The 23,424-nt window shown below is 45.0% G+C and overlaps 1 protein-coding gene across 1 annotated transcript in view; it reads left to right on the top strand.

The window, feature by feature from the left end:
* The window catches only part of NCR1 (natural cytotoxicity triggering receptor 1), an 81,207-nt gene that overhangs the window by 39,488 nt on the left and 18,295 nt on the right, over positions 1-23,424 (top strand). The window contains exons 13-18 of the mRNA XM_066266641.1: positions 15,712-15,861; positions 16,902-17,183; positions 17,419-17,718; positions 17,988-18,032; positions 18,713-18,824; positions 19,103-19,155. Coding sequence (XP_066122738.1) covers positions 15,712-15,861; positions 16,902-17,183; positions 17,419-17,718; positions 17,988-18,032; positions 18,713-18,824; positions 19,103-19,155 — 942 coding nt within the window. The remainder of the gene's footprint in view (positions 1-15,711; positions 15,862-16,901; positions 17,184-17,418; positions 17,719-17,987; positions 18,033-18,712; positions 18,825-19,102; positions 19,156-23,424) is intronic.

Raw genomic sequence — 23,424 nt, 5'->3', positions numbered from 1 at the left:
ACGCAGGAGCAGTGAGGACTTGGAGTGAAGTCAGCTGCTCACAGAAACCCGGTCAGGAGAGTGAGGACCTAGGTTATGGCTGGAGGGCCCACACCTTGAAGAGAGAGAGGGGTGAAACCCCTTGACAATCAGGCCAACCTGAGGGGGAAATGAGATCTGAGGGAGTATTTGACAAGACAATAAGGAGGGACAAGTCTTGACCTGCAGACAGAACACAGAGAAAAGCACCCTACGAGACAGGCACTGAGGCCAGCAGGAAGCCACCCCTGGCAGTCATGGGATACAGCCAGTTTGCACTGGGTTGGCAGACCGATACCTAATTTTTTGTTGAGTTCAGCAAAACAGTTGTTAAAATGAAACCTATGATCAGAGTTCTCTCTAAAGTGGGTGCCCGGGCAGCCGCCCAATGCAGAAATCACAAATTTACATTCCTTACTGTTTTTTAACGTTCATATGTGCAACAGCATATACTAAGCGCCTGTAGTAATGTTCATTCCATCCATAGGTGAAAAAAATTGCAGGTAAGGATGCCAATCAAGAAGCAATATGGAGCCTGACCACACGGTGGCGCAGTGGATAGAGCATTGGACTGAGAAACGGAGGACCCAGGTTCAAAACCCCGAGGTCACTGGCTTGAGCATGGGATCGTCTGGTTTGAGCAAGGCCTACCAGCTTGAGCATGGGGTCACTGGCTTGAGCAAGGGGTCACTTGGTCTGCTGTAGCCCCCCAATCAAGGCACATATGAGAAAACAATCAATGAACAACTAAGGTGCCGCAACAAAGAACTGATGCTTCTCATCTCTTTCCCTTCCTGTCTGCCTGTCCCTTTCTGTCCCCCTCTCTGTCTTTCTCTGTCTGTCACAGACAAAAAAAGAAGCAATGTGGAAATATCTAAAATAACAGTTTTATTGTCTTTGGTCAAGTGTTGTTTAATACTTTTTCATTAATATTTTAAAAACTCTTATAACATCTAGTTTTCTGCACCTCTTCTATTCTTATTTAACAATAGAAATATTAAATGCATAAAATAATAAACTACCTTTTGGCATATCATTCTTTTTATACGGAAAACAGTCATTAGGGCAGAGAACCAGTTGTTAAATTATCTGAATCCCACCACTGCCCCCTGGGTCTCTCCAGGGCTCTGCTGACTGATGAGTAATTTGCTCCTACCCTAACTCAAAGGAGAGCAGGCAGGATGGGAGTCAACGCCAACAGGTCTGCTTACTCTCTAGCAAGGGAGCCCAAGTCAGCAAAACCAGACTAGCCATTAGAGTCACGTGGGGCACGGAGGTCCTAAGCTCTCAGGACCACCCAGGGGATGGCGCTAACTCCCCGAGGGACAAACGATTGGAGTCAGAGGAGGAAGTGAGAGAGGAAATCCCGGCTTTGTACAAACGTGTTAAGAAGTGAGCGAGTCTGAGAACGCTCACTGACCCCTGCTCAAGTAACTATTGGCAACAGATCATTAAAATCTGGTTCCCACGCATGTGCCTGCCAGTTCAGCCAATGGCCACACATGCAAACTCCATAATGCCAAGGGCAGAGGCTCCTTCCCTGAGTGACTAAGCCTTGTGGCTCGCCTACATCATTCTCTCTGCTCTTTCCACTGTGAAATAGAGACGTTCCCACCCAGAACAAACGAGTGGGGAAACAAGGGGGTTAGCGACGGGTGGGTACCTCCGTGGGCAGGTAAGAGCAAGACTTGAGAAGGAACCCGGGAAAATAAGTAACAAGCAGGTGAGTTGAGGATGGAGCCCAGTCCCAGTGGGGAACCAGGTGAATAACTTTTCCCCAGGGAGGGGATGAATGGTGGTTCTTTCTTTGCGATAGGTCCAAGTGAGGAAGGATGAAGACCAGAGCTGATCAACTCGGGAGCCGAGCAACACGAGCCCGAGAGGTTCTGTTGTCCTGCTGAAATAAAAACAAAAGCACCCGCTGGCCGGGCAGCTCAGTGGATGGAGCGTCATCCCAGCACATGGAGGTCACGGGTTCGATCCCAAGTCAGGGCACATATGAGAGGCACCCAGTGGGTGCACAACTAAGTGGAACGACAAGTTGATGCTTCTCTCTCTCTCTCTCTCTTTCTACTTTTCTCTCTCTCTCTCTCTAGCCAACGGGGGGAAAATGATAAATAAATAAAAGCGCCTACTATAGTGTGAACCTGAAAGTAATATAAAATAATGTTAAATATCAACTGTAAGAAATAAATAAATAAATAAATAAAATCTGGTCATGCTATGCCAAAAAATCTATGTACTCAGTTGACCAATGTCACCATGTTAAATTTAATGGTCTAAATAAAAAAAAAAATTTTTTAAAGAAAGAAAGAAAAAGAAAATAAAAGAAGAGTATTGGTCTAAGGTAGTGTTGTGCTACAGCTAAGAATGACAATTTATTGCAGAACTCACACAAGTCATCAGCAACTCTGACGCCCGAAGTATTTGGTGGTGTTGGGGCGGCAGAAATACAAAACTGTAAGTTTTTGCAAAACTGTCGTTTTGTAAAAACCCATTCCTCTCCCAGAGTCTGCCTGACCGTGTCGCTTGCACCCGTTTTCTGGGACCCAGGAGTGAGACCATCCCAATCTGCAGATGAAGGACTGAAGCTCAGAGTCACGCCCCCGCCCGAAAGGACCGTGCAGATGCAAAGCCACCTCAGACAGGCATGAGGGATCTCTTTGGGGCCGCGGAAACATTCTGAAATTGGGTGGTGGTGGTGGTGCTTGTGTTTGCACAACTCTATAAGTCTCCTACAACTCATGGCACGCTTAAAACGGGTGAATGGTACCAGAAGGATGTAACACCTCCATGGGACACTTGAAAATAGTAGAAGAAATGGGTACAGAATCATGGGCAGCTGTCCCCTCTGATTCTGTTTTCTTATCTTTGTAAAAGGAGAGCTCGGCCCCAGGACCTCAAAAATCCTAAAAGTCTCACAGCAACCATGAAATCTTGCCAACGAGGTACCTGGTGGAGGCTAAACCACTCACGGCTGTTTACTAAAAGATGAGACAGAGAAAGAGAGGCACAAGAGCTGGTACTCACCTCCCTGAGGCTAGGGCTCTCTCGCAGGGCACTCCATACAAAAGCAATCTCCAATAAGAGCAATTCTTTCCACCCGCCCAACCTCCCTGATTGGCCCGCGGGACCCCGGTGGGAGCAGATCTTCCCACCCCCCGGTGGAATAACCCCACTATGATCATTCATGGGTGCTTCTCAATCTTTGAAATGAGACTCACGTTGAAATGACTTGAGCCCTGTTCTTGGTGATCCTAATTGGATTGGTCTGGGTCTTAGAGAACCAGGAGCCTTCGGAAGCTTCCCTGGTGATTTTAATGTTCAATTGGGCTCCTAGACCAACTAAGTCAGGCTTTTCAACCTGGCACAATCAACCTTTATTATTATTATTATTATTATTATTATTATTGAATTTATTGGGATGCCACTGGTTTGCCAAACCATATAGGTTTCAAGTGCACCACCCAACAAAGCACCATCTACCCACCACACTACTGACCTTTTGAGATGGACGATACTTTGGCGTGGGGGGGGGGGGGTCCTGTCTACTGTAGAGTGCTTATCAGCATCCCTGGCCTTCACCCACTAGATATCAGTAACATCCCCAGTTGTGGCAACCAAAAATGTCTCCAAACGTTGTTAAATGTCCCCTGGGGGACAAACTCCACCCCCCCTTGGTTAAGAGCAGCTGACATGGTTGCCATTAGGTGCGTCCTCCATCATCCCAAATACAAACGCATGCACATTCCATGTTAAATAAAATCTACCATGTTTCCCCATGTATAAGAAGCACCCTTTTGTGGAAAATTTGGGGTCTAAAAACTGGGTGCATCTTATACAATGGTTGTAGATTTTCATTTAAGAAGTATGGCATTTCAGATGCCATAGATGGAACTGAGGACGAAGCAATCTATGAAGACAAGGATTCATCCTCAGACACAAATGGGGACAAACTAACAGATGGGAGTTTTGACAGTGATGAGGAGTTGCATGAATTTTATAATGAATGAAACTTGAGTTCAATAACTTTATGTAATACATTTTTTTTCAAATTTCGGGCCCCAGAATTAAAGTGCACTAATACATGGGAGCATCTTATACATGGGGAAATACGGTATCTATCAGAACACTCAAGCCCATTTGTTCTACAGTTGATGGTGTCCACTGAGGTTGACATTTACATGTGACAAGTGTAAATGGGACATTTCATTGTGTTAATTTGATTTACTTTGTATTAATTCTTAGGTGTATTAATTTTTTACTCCTTTTGCAAATTTGAAAGCCACCTTTTTTTCCAGGAAAAAAAAAATTGAAAACTTGAAGACTCTCTAGGCTCTCTGACTAGAAATTAGACTATAGCTATATAAGATGGATGAAAGAATTCAACACATTGTAAGTGTGTGGTAATTTTTGTTTTGTTTTTAGCTTGAGAATTTTCTCTCCAAGATACTTGCTTATCAAGGATTATGGGTCTCAGATGAGAAAGAGAGAGGGGGGAATGTTTGGCCTAATTTTGACATTTAGAGGAAGAAGTATGCACAAGAGGTAGAGAAATAAAGCACCAAGGTAAAAATAATAACTCAATAACAATAACAGTAGCAATTATAATTACTATAAAAGCAAATTTTAGTAATAATGTGTCATGCTCTTTCTAATCCCACTGCCTATATTAACTCATTTAATACTCAAACAATAGTGTGAGGTAGTTGTTACTATTATCACACTAGTTTTGCAGATGATAAATCTGAGGCACAGAGCGTGTGAAAGGCTGTCAAATCTGCAGGACATCGCCTTACCCAGGGGCCAGTGAACTTTTTCTAAAAAGAGCCACTTAGTAAATATTTTCAGTTTTGCAAGTCATGCAGTCTCTGCTGCAACTCTTCAGTTCTGCCATTGCAGAAAGAAAGAAGTCACAGACAATCCATAGGGAATGTGCTGACCATGTTGCAATAAAACTTTATTGACCAAAACAAGTGGTGGGCCATAGTCATCCAATGTGCCCAGTTTGCTGGGCCTTGTCCTTACCTGTTATTCTATACTTTTTGTTTCAAATTGGAGAAATAGAGGTAGAGGGATAAGGACAAAGAGAAAAAGAGAAAGAGAGTAAGGGAGAGGAAAGGAGATAAAGGAACAAAAGAGAAAAAAAGAAGATTTAGCCCTGGCCGGATAGTTCCATTGGTTGGAGTGTTGGCCTAGTGCGTAGAGATTGCTGGTTCAATCCCCAGTCAGAGCATCTACAGGAAGAGATCAATGTTTCTCTCTCTCTCTACCCCATGGGCATTCTCTGTGTCACAGTGGGTCCTCTACATAATGAAATGTGTGAAATCTCCAACACACATTTATGAAGAAACAATATTTCAAATATCTGATTAAGAAACTAAAGTTCAAAGGCGTTGCATAATTTGACAAGAGTCTCAGAACTACCAGGGCAGGTAAAAACCCATATCAGAGAGACAGTAAAACGTCTTTTCAAATAAAAGTCTTTTCTAAGGGTTAAAGGAGGTCATACCCTCCCAACTCTGAATGCCAGGATTCCTCAGACATTAGGGGCTATTGTACCCTTAGCTGGTAAGTAAATTAAGGATATGAACATGTGTGAATTTAGTCCAGTTTATCGTTATTCTTTGGGAGGCATTTGGTCTGATACAACTGTGACAGCTTTGTAGAAACAGAAATTCTTTCTTCATTAATTTTGGGGGGGGTGACACTGGGTAATAAGATCCCAATCACTACGTACAGATGAGAAAGTTGGACAGAGAAGAGGTGATGGGGAAGGGGGGAATAAGTTCATTTAAAATACCACAGTTCCCCATGTAGAAGATGCTCTTATATTAAAAACACACTTTAATTTTGGGCCCGAAATTTGAAAAAATAAATGTATTACATAAAAAAAATTTTATAGTTTTCAAGTGCACATTTCTAGGGCACATGATCTGTAGATTGCATTGTGTGTCCATCACTCAAAGTCAGATCATCTTCCGTCACCATATATTTGGCCTCCTTTACCCTTCACTACACCCCACCCCATTTCCCTCTGGTAACCACCATACTGTTGTCTGTGTCTGTGGGCATCAGTTTCACATTCCACACATGAGTGAAATCATATGGTTCTTAGCTTTTTCTGACTGACTTATTTGGCTTAGCATAATATTTTCAGGGTCCATTCATGTTGTTGCAAATGGCAGTATTTTATGTTTTATATGGCCGAGGAGTATTCCATTGTATATACGCACCACATCTTCTTTATCCAATCCTCTATCGAGGGGCACTTTGGATGTCTCTATGTCTTGGCCACTGTGAATAATGCTGCATTTAAACTTGTGATTTTCTTTCTTTAGTTTCTCTACAAATATATGTTTATCTTTCTTTTACAAGTTAGTTTTTTTTCTGGCTTTATGGAGGCATAATTAACAAAGAGGAATGGTGTATATTTGAGGTGAACAATGTGATGGTTGAGCATATTATGTTTGCTATCTCTATCGGTTAGCCTAAGCAAAGGGGAATTGAGTTGAAATTAACTCACTCTTTATTAATCTTTTGCTCTGCTGCTTTTTTTTTTTTTTTAGGTGAGAGGAAGGGAGATAGTGAAGCAGGCTCCCTCATGCACCCCGACCACTGAGCAACCCTAACTGGGGCCAATGTTCAAGTACAGAGGTATTTTTAATGCCTGAGACTGATGTGCTCAGACCAGCTGAGCTATCCTCAGTGCTCAGGGCCAACACTCAAACCAACTGAACCACTGGCTGTGGGAGGGGCAGAGAGAGAGAAGGGGGGGAGAGCAGCAGATGGTGGCTTCTCCTGTGTGCCCTGACCAGGAATCAAACCTGGGATGTTCATATGCTGGACTGACACTGTATCCAATGAGCCACTGGCCAGGGCCATTTTGCTGCTTTTATACTCATACTTAAAATACACACTCCCAACACATCTCTCTCTTTCTCTCTGTAAACAAAGTCATGTCACTCATTTTCTTTTCAAATCTGAGCCTTATAATTCAGAAATACTGAAATAACAATCCAGTATGTGTATTGATAATTAACCTCATAAATAAACAACAAGCACACATTAAAATAAAACTGGCATTTATCAGAAACTTGTTTGACAAAGAATAGAGGGACTTTTATATGCACCCAGGAAAGGGGATATGTCTGCAAATCGGCCAAAGGTCCCACCCAGAATAAGGCAGAAATCAGTCATGTTAGCCAATACCCTGGGAGCCAACACCATGCAACATCCTAGCAAGATAATTTAACAATCTGTGCAATAAAAAAGACATATCCATGATCAACTTTAAGATGAAAAAATTACTGTTCATGATAATTAAATTACTGAGGAAAGTATCACTGAGTTGTTTTAATAGTTTTGCAAGTGTTACATCCTTCAATCCTCATAAAACTTGTGAAGTAGGTACTATTATCATGTCAATTTTACTGATATTAAGTACTAATGCTCACCTGACCAGGCAGTTACACAGTGGATAGAGCATCGAACTGGGACACAGAGGACCCAGGTTCAAAACCCCGAGGTCACCAGCTTCAGCGTGGGCTCATCAGGCTTGAGCGTGGGGTTGCTGGCTTGAGCGTGGGATCATAGAAATGACCCCATGGTCGCTGGCTTGAGCAAGGGGTCACTGGCTCAGCTCTAGCCCCCTGGTCAAGGCATATATGAGAAAGTAATCAATGAACAACTAAGATGCCGCAACAAAGAATTGATGCTTCTCATCTCTCTCCCTTCCTTCTGTCTGTCTCTATCTGTCCCTCTCTCTGACTCTCTCTGTCTCTGTCTCTGATAAAAAAAAAGAAAAGAACTAATGCCCAGTGAGTTAGAGGATGATAATGGGCGGATACAAGATTCAAATCAAGGCCCTGGCCGGTTGGCTCAGCGGTGGAGCGTCGGCCTGGCGTGCGGGGCACCCGGGTTCGATTCCCGGCCAGGGCACATGGGAGAGGCGCCCATTTGCTTCTCCAAACCCCCCCCCCCTCCTTCCTCTCTGTCTCTCTCTTCCCCTCCCGCAGCCAGGGCTCCATTGGAGCGGAGATGGCCCTGGCGCTGGGGATGGCTCCTTGGCCGCTGCCCTGGGCGCTGGAGTGGCTCTGGTCGCGGCGGGGCGACGCCCCGGAGGGGCAGAGCATCGCCCCCTGGTGGGCAGAGCATCACCCCTGGTGGGCGTGCCGGGTGGATCCCGGTCGGGCACATGCGGGAGTCTGTCTGACTGTCTCTCCCCGTTTCCAGCTTCAGAAAAAATACAAAAAAAAAAAAAAATATATATATATATATATATATATATATATATATATATAAAAGATTCAAATCAAGATAGGATGGCATGACAGTCTGTGCCTTGAACTATTAGCTAAGCACAATAACTAGCTAAATTAATAAATCCCCAAATGCATAAATTAAAGTATGCAGTTATTTATTCACATTCACACACATATTTTAGGATTCAGAAAATCATCTGAAAGGCAAAATAATCATATATATATTTATGAACTCATTCAATCATCTTAGAGCCTTATAAAGTATGTGTATTTTTTAATATAATTATTGGGTTGACTATACATTTTTCAAGTGTACAACTCAATATAACACCATCTACAGCCCGCATCGTGCCCCCAACCCCACCAAGAAAAGTCTCTTTCTACTCCTATTCCACCCCTTTTGCTCCCCTCCCCCTAACTCTACCCTGCCCTTACCCTCTGGCTGTATATATGTGTTATATGTATATGGTTCTTGGCTAATCTCTTCACCTTCTTTGATCCAGTCCCTCCTCCCCCTTCCTTCTGCGTGCTGACCATCTGTTCCCTGTATCCATGCATCTGTTTCTATTTTGTTCCTCAGTTTACTGTACTCATTAGATTCCACATATAAGTTAGATCATAGGGTACTTGTTTTTCTCTGACTTGCTTATTTCACTTAGCATAATAATCTCCAGGTCTATCTACACTGTTGCAAAAGGTAAGATTTCCTTCTTTTTTTTTTTTTTTTCCTTTTTTTTTCTGAAGCTGGAAACAGGGAGAGACAGTCAGACAGACTCCCGCATGCGCCCGACCGGGATCCACCCGGCACGCCCACCATGGGGCGACGCTCTGCCCACCAGGGGGCAATGCTCTGCCCATCCTGGGCGTCGCCATGTTGCGACCAGAGCCACTCTAGCGCCTGAGGCAGAGGCCACAGAGCCATCCCCAGTGCCCGGGCCATCTTTGCTCCAATGGAGCCTTGGCTGCTGGAGGGGAAGAGAGAGACAGAGAGGAAAGCGCGGCGGAGGGTTGGAGAAGCAAATGGGCGCTTCTCCTGTGTGCCCTGGCCAGGAATCAAACCCGCATCCTCTGCACACTAGGCCGACACTCTACCACTGAGCCAACCGGCCAGGGCAGATTTCCTTCTTCTTGATGGCTGTGTAGTATTCCGTTGCATAAATGTTTACCACAGTTTTGTTGTGGTTGTTGTTCTTTTTTGTTGTTGTTGTTTAGACAATTAATTTTAATGGGGTGACATTAGTCAACTAGAGTACATAGATTTAGAGAAAACATTTATAGATTATTTTTGATATTTGATTATGTTGTATACCTATCACCCAAAGTCAAATTGTCCTCTATTGCCTTTTATTTGGTTTTCTTTATGCCCCTCCCCTCCCACCACGCCCTTCCTTGCCTCCCTTCCCCTCCACCTGGTAACCACCACAGTCTTGTCCATGTCCATGAGTCTCAATTTCGTGTCCCACCTATCTATGGAATCATACAGTTCTTAGCTTTTTCTAATTTACTTATTTCACTCAGTATATTATCAAGGTCCATTCATGTTATTGTAAATAATACTATGTCATCATTTCTTATGGCTGGGTAGTATTCCATAGTATATATGTACCACATCTTCTTTATCCAATCTTCTATTGAAAGGTTCTTTGGTTGTTTCCATGTCTTGTCTACCATGAACAGTGCTGCAATGAACGTGGGGCTGTATGTCTTTATGTACCAATGTTTTCAAGTTTTGGAGGTCATATGCCCAGTAGAGGGATTGGCCACAGCTTTTTTTATCCATTCATCCACTGATGGACACTTGGGCCTTTTCCAGATGTTGGCTGTAAATAATACTGCAACGAACATGGGGGTGCATATCTCCTTTTAAATTAGTGTTTTGGGATTAAATTTTGTGTATTCTTAACACCCTACATAAGCAACTAAAGAAATTGGGGCTGAATTATTGAGCAACATCCCACACTCACAATTTCATAGAACTCATGTTTGGCCAGGAAGAGGGATGGATTTAAACAGACTTCTGTTGGAATAAGTGAATTTGTGTGGGGTAGACAGAGCCTGAAATGGTGGCTAAATATGAAAAAGAGGAAGTACGTGGCCAAAAGAAAACACTGTATGAACTGATAAGAAGCCACAATCAAAAATACAATAACAGAATGCCCAGTGTGATTAAAACAGACCTGAGCCAGGCCACAGGTCTCTGCAAGGGGATAGGTGAGTGGCACAGACAAGGCAGGACTGTACCTGGACAGGGAGAAATACAAACCACCCTCTGCCTCACGCACTCCAAAATGAGCTCTCCAAACCCTGTCATTGGTCACAATGTGGATGCATCTGGAGGACATGATGCTGAGTGACATTATTAAGTCAGAGAATGACAATTATTGCATGTTACTACTTATAAGTGGGGAATCTCAAACTGCTGAACTTATAGAAACAAACAATAGAATGGTGGTTACCTGGGGCTGGGGTGGGGGCAATGGGGAGATGTTGATCAAAGGATACAAACTTCCATGGTTAAAAGATGAATGAGTCCTGGGATCTCATGTGCAGCATAGTAATTATAAGTAACAGTGTGATATTATGTATTTGAACTTTGTTGAAAGAGTAGATATTAAGTGTTCTCACCAGCAAAAAAAAAAAGGTAATTATGTGAGGTGATGGCAGCATTAGCTAACGTTACAGTGGCAATCATATTGCAAGATACAAATGTGTCAAACCAACAGGATGCACACCTTAAACTTACACAATGTAATGTGTCAATTATATCCCAGTTAATAAAAACACATAAAAAAGGAATGAGGTACTGATGCATGCTACAACATCGATAAAAAACATTGTGCCGGCCCTGGCCAGTTGGCTCAGTGGTAGAGCATTGGCCCGGTGTGTGGATGTCCTGGGTTTGATTCCCAGTCAGAGCACACAGAAGAAAAGACCTTCTGCTTCTCCACCCCTCCACCTCTTGCTTCTCTCTCTCTCTCTGTTTTCCCCTCTCACAGCCATGGCTCCATTGGTTCAAGCAAGTTGGCTTCAGGTGCTAAGGATGGTTCTGCTACCTCAGCCTCAGGCACTAAAAAGTGGCTTAGTTGCTCAGCAACAGAGCAACGCCCCAGATAGGCAGACCATCACCCCCTAGTGGACTTGCCAGGTGGCTTCCGGTAGGGGTGCATATGGGAATCTGTCTCTCTGCCTCCCTTTCTCTCACCGAATAATAATAATAATAACAACAACAACAACATTATGCCAAGATGCAAAAAACCACCTCTGATGTGATACCATTTCTAGGAAATTTCCAAGAAAGTCAAACCCATAGAGACATGAAGTAGATTTCTGGGGCTTGCAGTAGACATGAGATAAACTATAAAAAGAAATTTGAGCCCTGGCCGGTTGGCTCAGCGGTAGAGCGTCGGCCTAGCGTGCAGAGGACCCGGGTTCGATTCCCGGCCAGGGCACACAGGAGAAGCGCCCATTTGCTTCTCCACCCCTCCACCGCACTTTCCCTCTCTGTCTCTCTCTTCCCCTCCCGCAGCCAAGGCTCCATTGGAGCAAGGATGGCCCGGGCGCTGAGGATGGCTCTGTGGCCTCTACCCCAGGCGCTAGAGTGGCTCTGGTCGCAACATGGCGACACCCAGGATGGGCAGAGCATCGCCCCCTGGTGGGCAGAGCGTCACCCCTGGTGGGCGTGCCGGGTGGATCCCGGTCGGGCGCATGCGGGAGTCTGTCTGACTGTCTCTCCCTGTTTCCAGCTTCAGAAAAATGAAAAAAAAAAAAAAAAAAGAAATTTGAACCTTTTTTTAATATTTTATTTATTGATTTTAGAAAGGAAAGAGAGAGAGAGAAAGAGGCAGCAATGAGGAGCAGGAAGCACCAACTCATAATTGCTTTTATATGTGCCTTGACTGGGCAAAGCCTGGGGTTTCAAACTGGTGACCTCATTGTTCCAGGCTGACACCTTATCCACTGCGCCACCACAGGTCAGGTGGAAATTTGAACTCTGAATGAGCTATAGAAGGTTCTAAGGCTATACTGTGGCAATGATGACATCAATTGGGAAATTGAGTAAAAGCCGTTGAATTATGCATATGCGTAACTCTTTCTAGGAAGTTGTTTTCGAGTGCCTTCTACACTCTGCTGCTGTAGCAGAAAGTGATCCAGCGGAGGTAAAACATTCAGATAACTTAATTAATGAAGGAAGGAGAACATATTAAAAGTTGGCGGAGCACACGGGATAGTAGCTCCAAAGATAAGTGCTCTCCAAATTAGATTTCCTCACAGGTTATATACCTTTACACTCCAGTATCCAAGCAATGAGTGTGTGATTCTTTTGTTTAATGTTTCCTAGGACTCAAGGAGAGGGGAGGAGGAGTTTTGGCGGGGTCAGCAAGGTGGAAGGGTGTCGCAAACCAGCACGACTGGTAATTTTGCACATCTCAAGTGGGAGCAGTGGAGGACTAGAAAATAAAAACAGAAAGAAAAAGAATAGGATAGGGAGGACTCATTGCCAAGATTGATAGTCTGCAAGAGCGAGCTGGCACCCCCAAAATGCTTTATTTGTAGTGCAGAGAGCAAATCCATTTGCAAAACAAAGAGAGCTCAGTTACAAGGTCACATTTCTGAGGCAACCCAAGAATTCTCCCAAGTACAGAAAACCCCCATCATACATAACATCTTAACTTCACAAAACAAAGGGTAAGAAGAAAACTGCTTCCAGTCTCTTCGAGGGACATGGGGGATGGGAGGGGTAGAAACCATCAGCATCACAACTAACACGGAGCTGTGGGGAAGGGTGTGTAAATTGCCTTCACCAACTGAATCCAACAATCAGAGGTTGTGGGGAAGAGCTTAGCCATTTGGCTGAAGCCTTAAACTGTGGGGACTTTTGTCAGCTTGCAGTCTCCCACAGAGGGGGTTTCCAGATCACTGGTCATAGCTACATACAGATCCTGCTTTTCTTGCTTTGTATTGCAAGTGGCTCTAAGCAACCATTAGGGAACTATGAGATGTAGTTAATTTATAACTGGATGACTCAGTTACCCCTGCTGGCTCCTTTCCCTTGGGTTCTTTTCGTTTCTTCCTTCTCAGGGAGGAGGGGGGCCGGTCCCTCCTTCCTGACTGCTAGTTATCATTGTCATTCTAAATCAGGAACCAGCCAACTCTTTCTAAAGGTCAAATACTAAATTGCAGGATACTTGGTCTCCATTACAACTGCTCAGATCTGCTGCTGTAGCAGAAAGTCCTCAGTCCTGGGGAACCCCTTCTCCCCAGCCACAACTCCGGATGGCGGATGGCGTGTAAACGAACAGACCCCGCTGTGCTCCAATACAACTAAGTATAAGCGCACAAAATTTTGAATTTCAAAGCACTGTCATGGGTCACCACATAGTCATTTTCTTCTGATTTTTTAACTATTAAAAATGGAGACGCCAAAACTATACAGCTTTCAGGTGTACAGTTCTATAATATAATACATTGTCTGCGTACTGTATTACGTGTTCATCACCCCGAGCCAATGGATCCTCCCATCACCATTTATCCCCCTTTACCCTCTTCTGCCTCCCGCCACCCTCCTGATCCTCTGATAACCACCACCTTGTTGTCTGCGTCTATGAGGTTGCTCTTTGCTTAATCCCTTCACTTTTTTCACCCAGTGAACTCCAACCCCTCCCCTCTGACAGCTGTCAGTTTGTTCTTCATATTTATGAGTCTGTTTTCTATTTCGTTTGTTAGTTTGTTTATTGGATTCCACACACAAGTGAAATCATATGGCGTTTGTCTTTCTCTGACTAGCTTATTTCACTCAGCATAATAATCTCCAGGTCCATCCATGCTGTCGCAAAAGGTAAGATTCCCTTCTTTTTATGGCCAAGTAGTATTCCGTTGTGTAAATGTACCACACCTTTTTTATCCACTCATCTACTGATGGGCAGGTGGGCTGCTTTCAAATCTTGGCGACTGTAAGTAATGCTGCAATGAGAATGGGTGTACGTATTCTTTTGAATTAGTGTTTCAGGTTTCTTCAGATATATTTTCAGAAGTGGGAATCACTGGGTTATAAACAGTTCCATTTTTTAATTTTTTGAAGTAACTCTATATTTCTTTCCACAGTGGCTGCACCAGTCTGCATTCCCACCAGCAGTCCGTGAGGGTTTCTTTTCTCCACACCCTCGCCAACACTTGTTTGTGGATTGATTGATGACGGCCATTCTGACAGGTGGGAGGTGACATCTCCCTGTGGTTTTAATTTGCATCTCTCTGATGATTAGTAATGTTGAACATCTTCTCGCATGCCTATTGGCCATCTGTATGTCCCCTTTGGAGAAGTGTCTATTCAGTTCCTTTGCCCATTTCTTAATTGCTGTGTTTGTGTGTTTGTTTGTACTGGTGATGAGTTTTATAAATTCCTTGTAAATTTTTTATATTAAGCCCTTATGATGTATTAATATTCTCCCATTCAGTAGTTCACCTTCTTTGTGTTGATGGTTTTCTTTGCTGTGCGAAAACTTTTTACTTTGATGTAGTTGCCATTTGTTTATTTTTTCTTGTCTTTCCCTTGCCTGAGGAGATATATCAGGGAAAAAAATATTGCTATGAAAAATATCCAAGATTTTACTGCCTATGTTTTCTCCTGGGGTTTTTATGGTTTCCAGTCTAACATTTAACTTTTTAACCAATTTTGGGGTTACTCTTGTGTCTGGTGTAAGAAGTTGATATGGTTTCATTTATTTGTTTATTTATTGCACATATCTGTCCAATTTTCCCAACACTGTTTCTTGAATAGGCAATCTTTATACTTCACTGGATGCTCTTGCTTCCTTTGTCAAATATTAATTGGCTATGAAGGTGTGGGTTTATTTCAGGGCTCTCTGTTCTGGTTGGTTGATCTGAATGTCTGTTTTTATGCCAGTACCATGCTGTTCCGATTACTATGGCCATGTAGTATATAGCTTGAAATCAATGAGTGTGATTCCTCCAACTTTGTCCTTCTTTCTCAAAATCTCTATTGCTATTTGGTGTCTTTGGTGGTTCCACATAAATTGTTGAGATATTTGTTCTGGTCCTATGAAATCACTATGCCCTGGCCTCTGCAGCAGAGCTTGTTGGGGACAGAGTGCACACACCTGTGAGTACAGCATTCCAAAAAGTCAGTGTCATCGCCCCATCTTGTACAGAAGAAAACTTTAAATTTAGAAGCAAAAGCCAGGAGCTCACAGACCTCGAACTGGGAAGTATGTCTGACCTGTTCCTCAGCTCTGAACCTCTGACCGCTGACTTTACACAAAAAGATGGAATGCTCACAGGGACCTGGGGGCAGAAAGTAGGAGCCGAGTTGGAGTCACGGCAGTCGGAAGTTCAGGCGACCAACACTGCATGATTTCAGCAGCATCTGCAACGCTTACCCAGAAGAGGCTGTGAAACACCTCCACTCTGGCAGGGATACGCGGGACCAGCCCACCACTTCCTGCTGCGTTCATCACGTGGAGAGAACTCAGTTCCTCAGTATCAGAAGCAGTATCACTGCGGCCAGCGGGCCAGCGAAGACCTGGGATGATGTCTCTGGTTCTCCCCACTCTGCTCTACCTCGGTGAGTCAGGAGAGGAGGGTCTGGGTGCCAATACGAGGCCACAGGGACAGGTCGGGGGTTCTATAAGATGGGGCTGGTCTCCAATGCAAACCAGCACACAGAAACAGACTCAGACACAGAGAACAGACTGGTGGCTGCCAGAGGGGAGGAGAGCTTGGAGACTGGGTGAAAAAGTTAAAGACATTAAGAAGTACAGATTGGGCCCTGGCCAGTTGGCTCAGTGCATACAGCATTGGCCTGGTATATGGACGTTCCAGGTTCGATCCCTGGTCAGGGCACACAAGAGAAGCGACCATCTGCTTCTCATCCCCTCCTCTCCTCTTCTCTACTTCTTCTCCTCCCACAGCCAGTGGCTCAATTGGTTTGAACATGGCTCCAGGCACTGAAGATAGCTAGGCTGGTCCAAGCATGTCAGGGTCAGGTGCTTAAAATAGTGCAGTTGTGAGCATGGCCCCAGGTGGGCAGAACATCAGCCCCATATGGATTTGCCAGATGGAGCCAAGTCACAGTGCATATGGGAGTCTGTTTCATTATCTCCCCTTCTCTCACTTAAGAAAAAAATTAAAATTAAAAAAAGTACAGATCAGTAGTTACAAAACAGTCACAGAGATGTAAAGTAGAGCACAGGGAATGTAGTCAATAATATTTTAATAACTATGTATGCTGCCATGTGGTACTGGAAATATCAGGGGGAACACTTTGTCAAGTATATGATTGTCTCATCACGATTCTGTACACCTAAAACTAATACAAAATAATATTGAATATAAACCATAATTGAAAATAAAATTTTTTTGAAATATGGAGCTGTTCTCATCCAGTGTTTCCTTCCAGGGCTGTGTCTAGGTCTGGGCACTCGGGCCCAGGAGGGTGAGTATTCTTTTACTGCTCCAAGGGCTGAGGGTGGCTGGCAGATATCAGCTCTCTTGGCAGCTGGGAAGAGGGTTCTTGGTGTTTAAAGTCATGGTCGTCAGAGGGGAGGGAGTAGGGAATGGCATGAAAAACAGATACACCTGTAAGTATATTACCTGTTCTTCTAGGACATCTCCCTCCACCTGTTCTCACAGCACAGCCTGGAACCAGGGTTCCATTTAGGAAGCCTGTGACCATCCTGTGCCGAGGGCCCCCAGATGCTAAAGAATACCTGATCTATAAAGTGAGTGGACCTAAGCGTATGGACAGAAGGAATTCACTGGTGGTGCCTGGAAGGACCAACACTGTAACAGATATGAGACCAGACCACACAGGACTATACAGCTGTTCCTATAGGAATGGAGAACAGTGGTCCCCGCTAAGTGACCCCCTACATCTGGTGATGACTGGTGAGTGGGCACACGGGAGGCAGGGCAGATGGGCCTCTTTGCAGAGGGGAGACCCGGGCTCTGAGATACGAAGCAGCAAAGCCTCAATCTCCAGGAAGGAACCAGGGATGACAGGAGACAGATTTCCTCAGGGGGGGACCCAGGGAGACAGAACCCAGAGCCACATCTACTCCTACAAACAAGAAGGGATAATGCACATGGTTTCCCCTTTATCGCCAAACTTCCTTCTTTGCAGGAGCTTATGACAAACCCTCGTTCACGAATTTGAGTGCCATTGTGGTGGCTTCAGGGGACAGTGTGAAGGTTCAGTGTTTCTCCAGACTCAAGTTTGATGAATTTTTTCTCACCAAAGAAGATGCTCCTCACTCCACCCAGAACCAAAGCTCCACACCCCAGGACAATAGACGCCAGGCCATCTTCCACATGGACCATGTCACCTCCACACAGACAGGGACCTACAGATGCTATGGTGCCTTCAGCAAAGACCCCGACGTGTGGTCTGAGCCCAGTGACCCATTGCAGCTTGTGGTCAGAGGTGAGGAAGCCCATTCATTCCTGTGTCCCCTTCTAGACCTGATGCTGTTCCGTTAGAGCAGTGACTGGGGGGAAGGGGACAGTGTGGGAGGAAGGACATGTCAACACCATCAGCTTACACACACAGCTGTGAGGACCCCACGTCTTACCCAGTGCATAGCCCTCCTGCCACATGAGCGGGGCTGGGAGAGCTCGTAGCTCATTGCTTTTCTTGGGAGGGAGAGCCTGTCCAGGGATAAAGAAACCACCCCAGTTCATCCCCGTTTTCAGAAGCTCCTAACACTACTGATCCCACAGAACCTGGACGTCCTAATGGTCAGTAACTGCAAGTCTGTTTTCTTTTTAATTGAATTCATTGGGTGGCACATAGGTAACCTAATTATACAGGTTTCAGGGGCACAATCTACAACACGTCTCTGCACACCATAGTGTGCATCTCTTCCCCAAGTTCAACCTTGTCCATCACCATCTTGTCCGTACCCTCCTCCTCCTCCCCGACCCCGGGAGTCACCACACTGTCGTTCCTGTCCCTCAGGTTTTTTGTCTTCTTTTCTTTTTCCTTTTTTTTTTTCCTTTCTTGCTCTATCTCTCCACCTCTTTCACCCAACCTCCCCCCGGTAACTGCTAATCTTCTGAAAGGACAGGACAGGCAGAGGAGGTTATGCGCAAAGGGAACAAGGTGCAGAGAAACTTAACTGCCCAGGGCGTATCAGGGATGCTGGTCCTCACTGGCTGAGTAAATAGTTTAAACAGAGGACAGACCAAGGAGAACATGGAAGCACCCAGCCCCTCTCTTGCCTTTCTTGACCCCAGAACCCCTTAAGGAAATCACTCCTGGGCTCATAATAACGAGAGGAAAGATGGTCAACATCACTTGTCCAGAGGGTCACCTGGAATGCCAGCTCCTGTGGACGGGAGATGTGAGCTCAGGTTAGGGGACCCTCGTGGTATGGGTCTGGGCTCCTGTTCTGTAACCTCTGTCCCTTCCCTCTCAGCACCTGCCGGTTGGAGCATTTCAGTCGAGAATCAAGTCCGGCTGGGCCTGGCTGGCCTGACTCTGCTGGTCCTGGGGATCCTGGTGGCCGAGGCCTGGTACGGCCAGAAGAGGTCCTCCAATGGGCTCAGATGAGCCCCCACGGAGCAGAATGACAAACACCGAAGACACTGTGCTGGTGTCTCAGGGACAGTGCCGACCTGAGGGGCAGCCTGAGGAGGCGAGGCTCAGTCTCCTGTAGCATCTGTAACCATGTCCCACTGTCCCAGGGGAGGAAAGCGATACTAATTTGTTCTTGTTGAGGACTGAAAGCAAATGCCATCCATGTGTCCGCGGGCCTGGCTTTGCTGTTTCAGTTTCCAGTCTGTGTTCTGTCCCCTTCTGGTTCCAGACTCTGCCTGATTCCCCGCCTCCTGTCACCCTCTTCCGTGTCCGCGTCAAGAAGTGTGGCAGCTCCACTCCCCTGACATCTATCTGACTCTGCTCCCCGCCTCTCCTTTCCTTTCTGCAATCCCACCCTCCTGCCTCCAACCCCCATAAGGACCCCCGAGAGTGCATTGGGCACAAAGGGGCATCGTAGCATAGACCCACTCCAACATCCTTAACTTCATCCCTTCCACGGTGTGAGGTCGCAGGCGCAGGGTTGATGAACTCCGAGTGTGAGATGCTGGGGCATCACCCAGAGCTCCCTGACCTGGTGGTGGACCCTGGCTATCCATGCCTTCATCCACCTCAGGGGCAGAGGAGGCCATTAATATTGATACTGCTTAGAACTCAGGACCGGATGTGATTTAAATGGGGAGATAGAGAGAGACACTCAGAAAGATATTTATCAATCCTAGCTCAGGTACATGGGGACATGTGATTTTCTAATAGTGTTTGTACTAGAGGGAGGGAAATGGGTCTAGGGGGAGAAATGCTAATTTTTTCCCCAGTAATAACTCTTTTTTTTTCTGAAGTGAGAAGCAGGGAGGCAGAGAGACAGATTCCCGCATGCGCCAGAACAGGATCCACCCGGCATGCCCACCAGGGAACGATGCTCTGCCCATCTGGGGGGTTGCTCCATTGCAACTGGAGTCATTCTAGCACCTGAGGTGGAGGTCATGGAGCCATCCTCAGTGCCCGGGCCAACTTTGCTCCAATGGAGCCTTGGCTGCGGGAGAAGAGAGAGACAGAGAGGAAGGATAGGGGGAAGGGTGGAGAAACAGATGGGCGCTTCTCCTGTGTGCCCTGGTCAGGAATCAAACCCGGGACTTCCACATGCCCGGGCGACTCTCTAACACTGAGCCAAGCAGCCAGGGCCTCCAGTAATAACTCTTTTTGATGTTGCTTTTATTTCTTTTATTTTTCCATTACAGTTCACATTCAGTGTTATTTCATATTTGTTTCATGTATACAGCATGGTGGTTAGACAAACAGTCACAATCGTTCCAGAGTAGTCCCTCCAGGGCTGAGTGAAAAGGGTGAAGGGATTACGGGAAGAAAAAATATTTCCAGACACAGACAACAGTGTGGGGATGGCAGGAGGGAAAGAGAGTTGGGGGAGGTAGAGGAGGGTAGAGGGGAAACAGGTGATGAAGGGAGGCCTGACTTGGGGTGTGAACACACTACGCAATAATACATGATGTGTTGTAGAACTGTACACCTGAATTGTACACCCAAAGCCTGTATAATTTTAACCAATGTCACCCCAGTCAATTCAATAAAAATTTTTGAAAAAAAAAAACCCAAAGCAGTCACTCCGATATTTCCAGCACCCACTTGGCACCATACGTAGTTATCGCAATATTATCAATTGTATTTCCTAGGCTGGAATTGACATCCCTATGACATTTCAGTAACTGCCAATCTGCACTTCTCAATCCTTTCCCCTTTTTCACCCCGACCTCCGTGCCCCTCCCATCTGGCGACAATCAGTCTGTTCTCTGTGTCTGTGAGTCTGTTTCTATTTTGTTTGTTTTGCTGTTTAGATGCCACAGATGAGTGAAATCATATGGTGTTTGTCTCTGTTTGATATATTCACGACACACATCCATGTTCATTGCAGCATTGTTTACAAACCAAGATATAAAAACCCAAGTGCCCATCAATAGATGACTGAATCAAAAAGCTGTGGTACATAAATACAATATACAGTCACTCTATTACTCAGCCATATAAAAAATGAAATCTGACCAGGTGGTGGCACAGTGGATAAAGCATCAAACTGGGATGCTGAGGACGAAGGTTTGAAATCCTGAGGTCACCAGCCCAAGCACAGGGTCACTGGCTTGAGTGTGAGATCATAGAAATGACCCCATGGTCACTGGCTTGAAGCCCCATGTCACAGGCTTGAGCAATGGGTCACTGGCTCAACTGGAACCCCCGGTCAAGGCACATATGAGAAAGCAATCAATGAACAACTAAGGTGCCACAAATATGAGTTAATATTTCTAGTCTCTCTCTCTTCCTATCTGTCTCTCTCTCTCTCTCTCTTGAATGAATGAATGAGTGAATGAATGAAATCTTACCCTTGGTGGCAACATGACTGAATCCCACAATAACTCTCATTTTTAAGTTAAAGAGCATAGAAAGCAAACATACAAAGTGAATGTTATGTAGCTTGGTTTCAGGACTAAAATTACACCAATATTTTTGTTTGTTTGTTTTTTTGTTTTGTTTTGTTTTGTTTTTTACAGAGAATCAGAGAGAGGGATAGATAGGGACAGACAGACAGGAACAAAGAGAGAGGAGAAGCATCAATCATCAGTTTTTCGTTGTGACACCTTAGTTGTTCATTGATTGCTTTCTCATATGTGCCTTGACCGTGGGCCTTCAGCAGATTGAGTAACCCCTTTGCTTGAGCCAGCGACCTCAGGTCTAAGCTGGTGAGCTTTTGCTTGAACCAGATGAGCCCACGCTCAAACTGGCAACCTTGGGGTTTCAAACCTGGGTCCTCAGCATCCCAGTCCGATGCTCTATCCACTGTGCCACCGCTTGGTCAGGCAAAATTACACCAATATTTTTGACTTAGCAATTACTTCTGGTTGGGGTTTGGTTTTCTGTTTTATAGTTTTTGTTGTGTTTTTCATTTGTGAAAAAGAAGACATCTTTGAAAGCAAGAGAATAAGACCATGGAGACACAGAAACCTAAACCCAACCACTGTTACAGTGGAGTGGAGGAAATATTTCGGGAAATTCTTAGCTCCAAACTACCGAAGTATAATAATAAACACCCTAAACTACCACCACTGTGGACCCCGTGTTGTGTGGACATAGAGATACTGAGGTATGTATGTATGTCACCTTCTCTGTGCAAGCCTGTCCGGTGACCAGGCTCTCTGAGCACTCTGTTCTAATGGCTTCCTGTTTTCTCATCAAAATTCCCTTCCACTGGCTACTTCCTGCCTGTGTTCTCAGTGTTCAAAACACACATAACTTTTCCTAGACTACTTCCTCTGAACGCCTTCTCAGACTCGGATAGACGCCACTCTCACATTCGAGATGATTATTTCCCTGCAGAGGCCAAACAGTAGATACTGGGGGCCTTATGACCCAGTTGGACTTTGGACCACTCAGTACTACGGTTGTTGCACAAGGAGGGGCTGTGGGTGACGTGGAACCATGTCAGCATCACTTCATGAACTTCTCATCCTTTCCATGGATCACAAATAGTGACTTTCCACTCTTTCAACCATGTAAACATGTGAGAATTACTCTTAGTGCTGGAGACATACAAAACCAGACCGCGTCTTTGAGAACTCACTGAGTCTTAAGGACTTTCCTCCCAAAGCTGAGTCCAAGAAGCCTGAGAGTGAAGAAATGCCAAGTAATAAGCCTGAAAATGGTTCTCCAGAAATTAGTGACTGCTGTGCTTCAAGGGTCCCTTTAATGCTCTAATGGTGGAGAGAGAGAGAGAGAGAAACAGAGAGAGAGAGAGAGAGATGGTAGATGGATAAATAGATGATACATAGACAGATGATACCTGAATATTGATAGAAAAATACAAGATAGATGATAAGCAGATAAGAGACCGTGATGATGAAGTTTAATGGAAAGATGGAGATAAATGATGAATACATATAGATAGATGACATATATACATTATAAAAAGTGAGGTTGAGCCTGACCTATGGTGGCGCAGTGGATAAAGCATTGACCTGGAATGCTGAAGTCGCTGGTTTGAAACCTTGCACTTGTCTAGTCAAGGCACATATGGGATTTGACGCTTCCTGCTCCTCTCCCTTTCTCTCTCTCTCTCTCTCTCTCTCTAAAATGAATAAATTTTTAAAGTGCAGTTGTTTAGATATAAAGATGATAGATAGATAGATAGATAGATAGATAGATAGATAGATAGATAGATAGACAGACACAGGTGGATGTATACATAATAGACAGGTAGGTAGACAATAGCTAAAGAAAGTGATGGAGAGCCTGACCAGAAGGTTGCGCAGTGGATAGAGCATTGGACTGGGACGCAGAGGTCCCAGGTTCAAGGCTCTAAGGTCACCAGTTTGAGTGCAGGCTCATCTGGTTTGAGCAAAACTCACCAGCTTGGACCCAATGTCACTGGCTTGAGCAAGGGGTTATTCAGTCTGCTGAAGGCCCACAGTCAAGGCACATAGGAGAAAGCAATCAATGAACAACTAAGGTTGCCACAAAGAAGAATTGATGCTTCTCATCTCTCTCCCTTCCTGCCTGTCTGTTCCTATCTGTCCCTGTCTCTGTCTCTGT

Source organism: Saccopteryx bilineata, chromosome 3 (assembly GCF_036850765.1).
Source record: "Saccopteryx bilineata isolate mSacBil1 chromosome 3, mSacBil1_pri_phased_curated, whole genome shotgun sequence".
Taxonomy (NCBI): domain Eukaryota; kingdom Metazoa; phylum Chordata; class Mammalia; order Chiroptera; family Emballonuridae; genus Saccopteryx; species Saccopteryx bilineata.
Note: the sequence above shows the minus strand (reverse complement) of the source record. Positions and strands in the feature narration are given on the sequence as shown.